Below are 1,279 nucleotides of genomic sequence, written 5' to 3' on the forward strand. Positions count from 1 at the left end.
ATGTGTAGTTACTTGCTTAAAGGAGGTAGTTACATATATTAGTTAAATTTCCATGAAGTGTATTAATGATATATTGGTACGTTTAAAATTATTTGCCCAAAGGTAATTTCTATGTGTTTATTTATTGGTTTTTTTTGTTTGAATTAATGTATATTTCTTAAGTGTTTATTTGCCAAAAGGTAATAAATTTTTAATTTATATATATTATTTCTTTAACACTTCGTGAAGGGAGATCATATGTGTGTTATATTCTCACCCCAAAGGGGAGTTTGTGACGACCATCTTGACGCCATTATGTATTTTCTCACATATTGCTCATATTTTAATAAAGTTTTAATTTTGGATTTCCAGTATCTTTTTCTGTGAACAACAATAATGCCTCCATTCAAATTCTGACTGCCTCCAACTACAAGAAGTGGAAACGAGATCTGGAATTTAGTTTGGGAATAATGGACTTGGACTTCTGGTTGCGAGAAGATAAACCTGATGCTCCTACTGATTCAAGTACTACTACCCAGAGAACTCTCTATGCACAATGGGAAAAGTCAAATCATCTTAGTCTCATTACTATGAAGAGATCAATTCCTGAACATATATTGAGTGGTTTGCTAGACACTGATGCCAAAATGTTTTTCAAAGTTGTGGAAAAAATGTGTAACATTGGTGAGAATGTAGAAGCTCGACATCTCATGGATGAAATAACAACCATAAAGTAGGATGAATCTAAGGGAGTGAGAGATTTCATTATGAAAATCGTAAATGTTCAGTCCAAGTTGAAAGATCATAAAATTCATCTACCTGATACTTACATTATTCACCTTACTCTTCACGCACTTCCTGCATCTTTTAGTCTCATTAAGACAACTTACAACACTTATAATCAAACATGGAGCGTCAATGAATTAATTTCTAAGTGTGTTGCTGAAGGAAGAAAGCAAGCTGAAAAAGGAAAAGGAAAATCCATGAATCATAAGAATCATTCTTCTAAGAAAACTAGTAATGGAAAGGAGCATGGGAATTGACAGAAGAATGAGGATGGCAAATGAAAATACACTAATGTGAAGTATTTCTTCTGTGATAAACTAGGCCATAGGAGGACTGACTGTCTCAAATTTAAGACTTGGTTAGAAAAGAAGAAAGCAAAACAAGGCAGACATTTAGCTTGTGTTTGTTTTGAATCTAATCGAGTTCATGCTCCTATTGACTCTTGGTGGTTAGATAGTGGTGCTACAATTCATGTTTCTACTACTTTGCAGGGGCTAAGGGATCTCAAGAAGCC

General features: G+C 33.9%; 1 protein-coding gene across 1 annotated transcript; it reads left to right on the forward strand.

Moving 5' to 3' along the window:
- LOC133805648 (uncharacterized) lies at positions 1-716 on the forward strand. The gene is made up of 2 exons (XM_062243819.1): positions 1-25; positions 352-716. The coding sequence occupies exons 1-2, from the start codon at positions 1-3 to the stop codon at positions 714-716; spliced, it is 390 nt and encodes a 129-aa protein (XP_062099803.1).
- The last annotated feature ends 563 nt before the right edge of the window (positions 717-1,279 follow it).

The sequence above is a fragment of the Humulus lupulus genome, chromosome X (assembly GCF_963169125.1).
Source record: "Humulus lupulus chromosome X, drHumLupu1.1, whole genome shotgun sequence".
In the NCBI taxonomy this organism is placed as follows: Eukaryota; Viridiplantae; Streptophyta; class Magnoliopsida; order Rosales; family Cannabaceae; genus Humulus; species Humulus lupulus.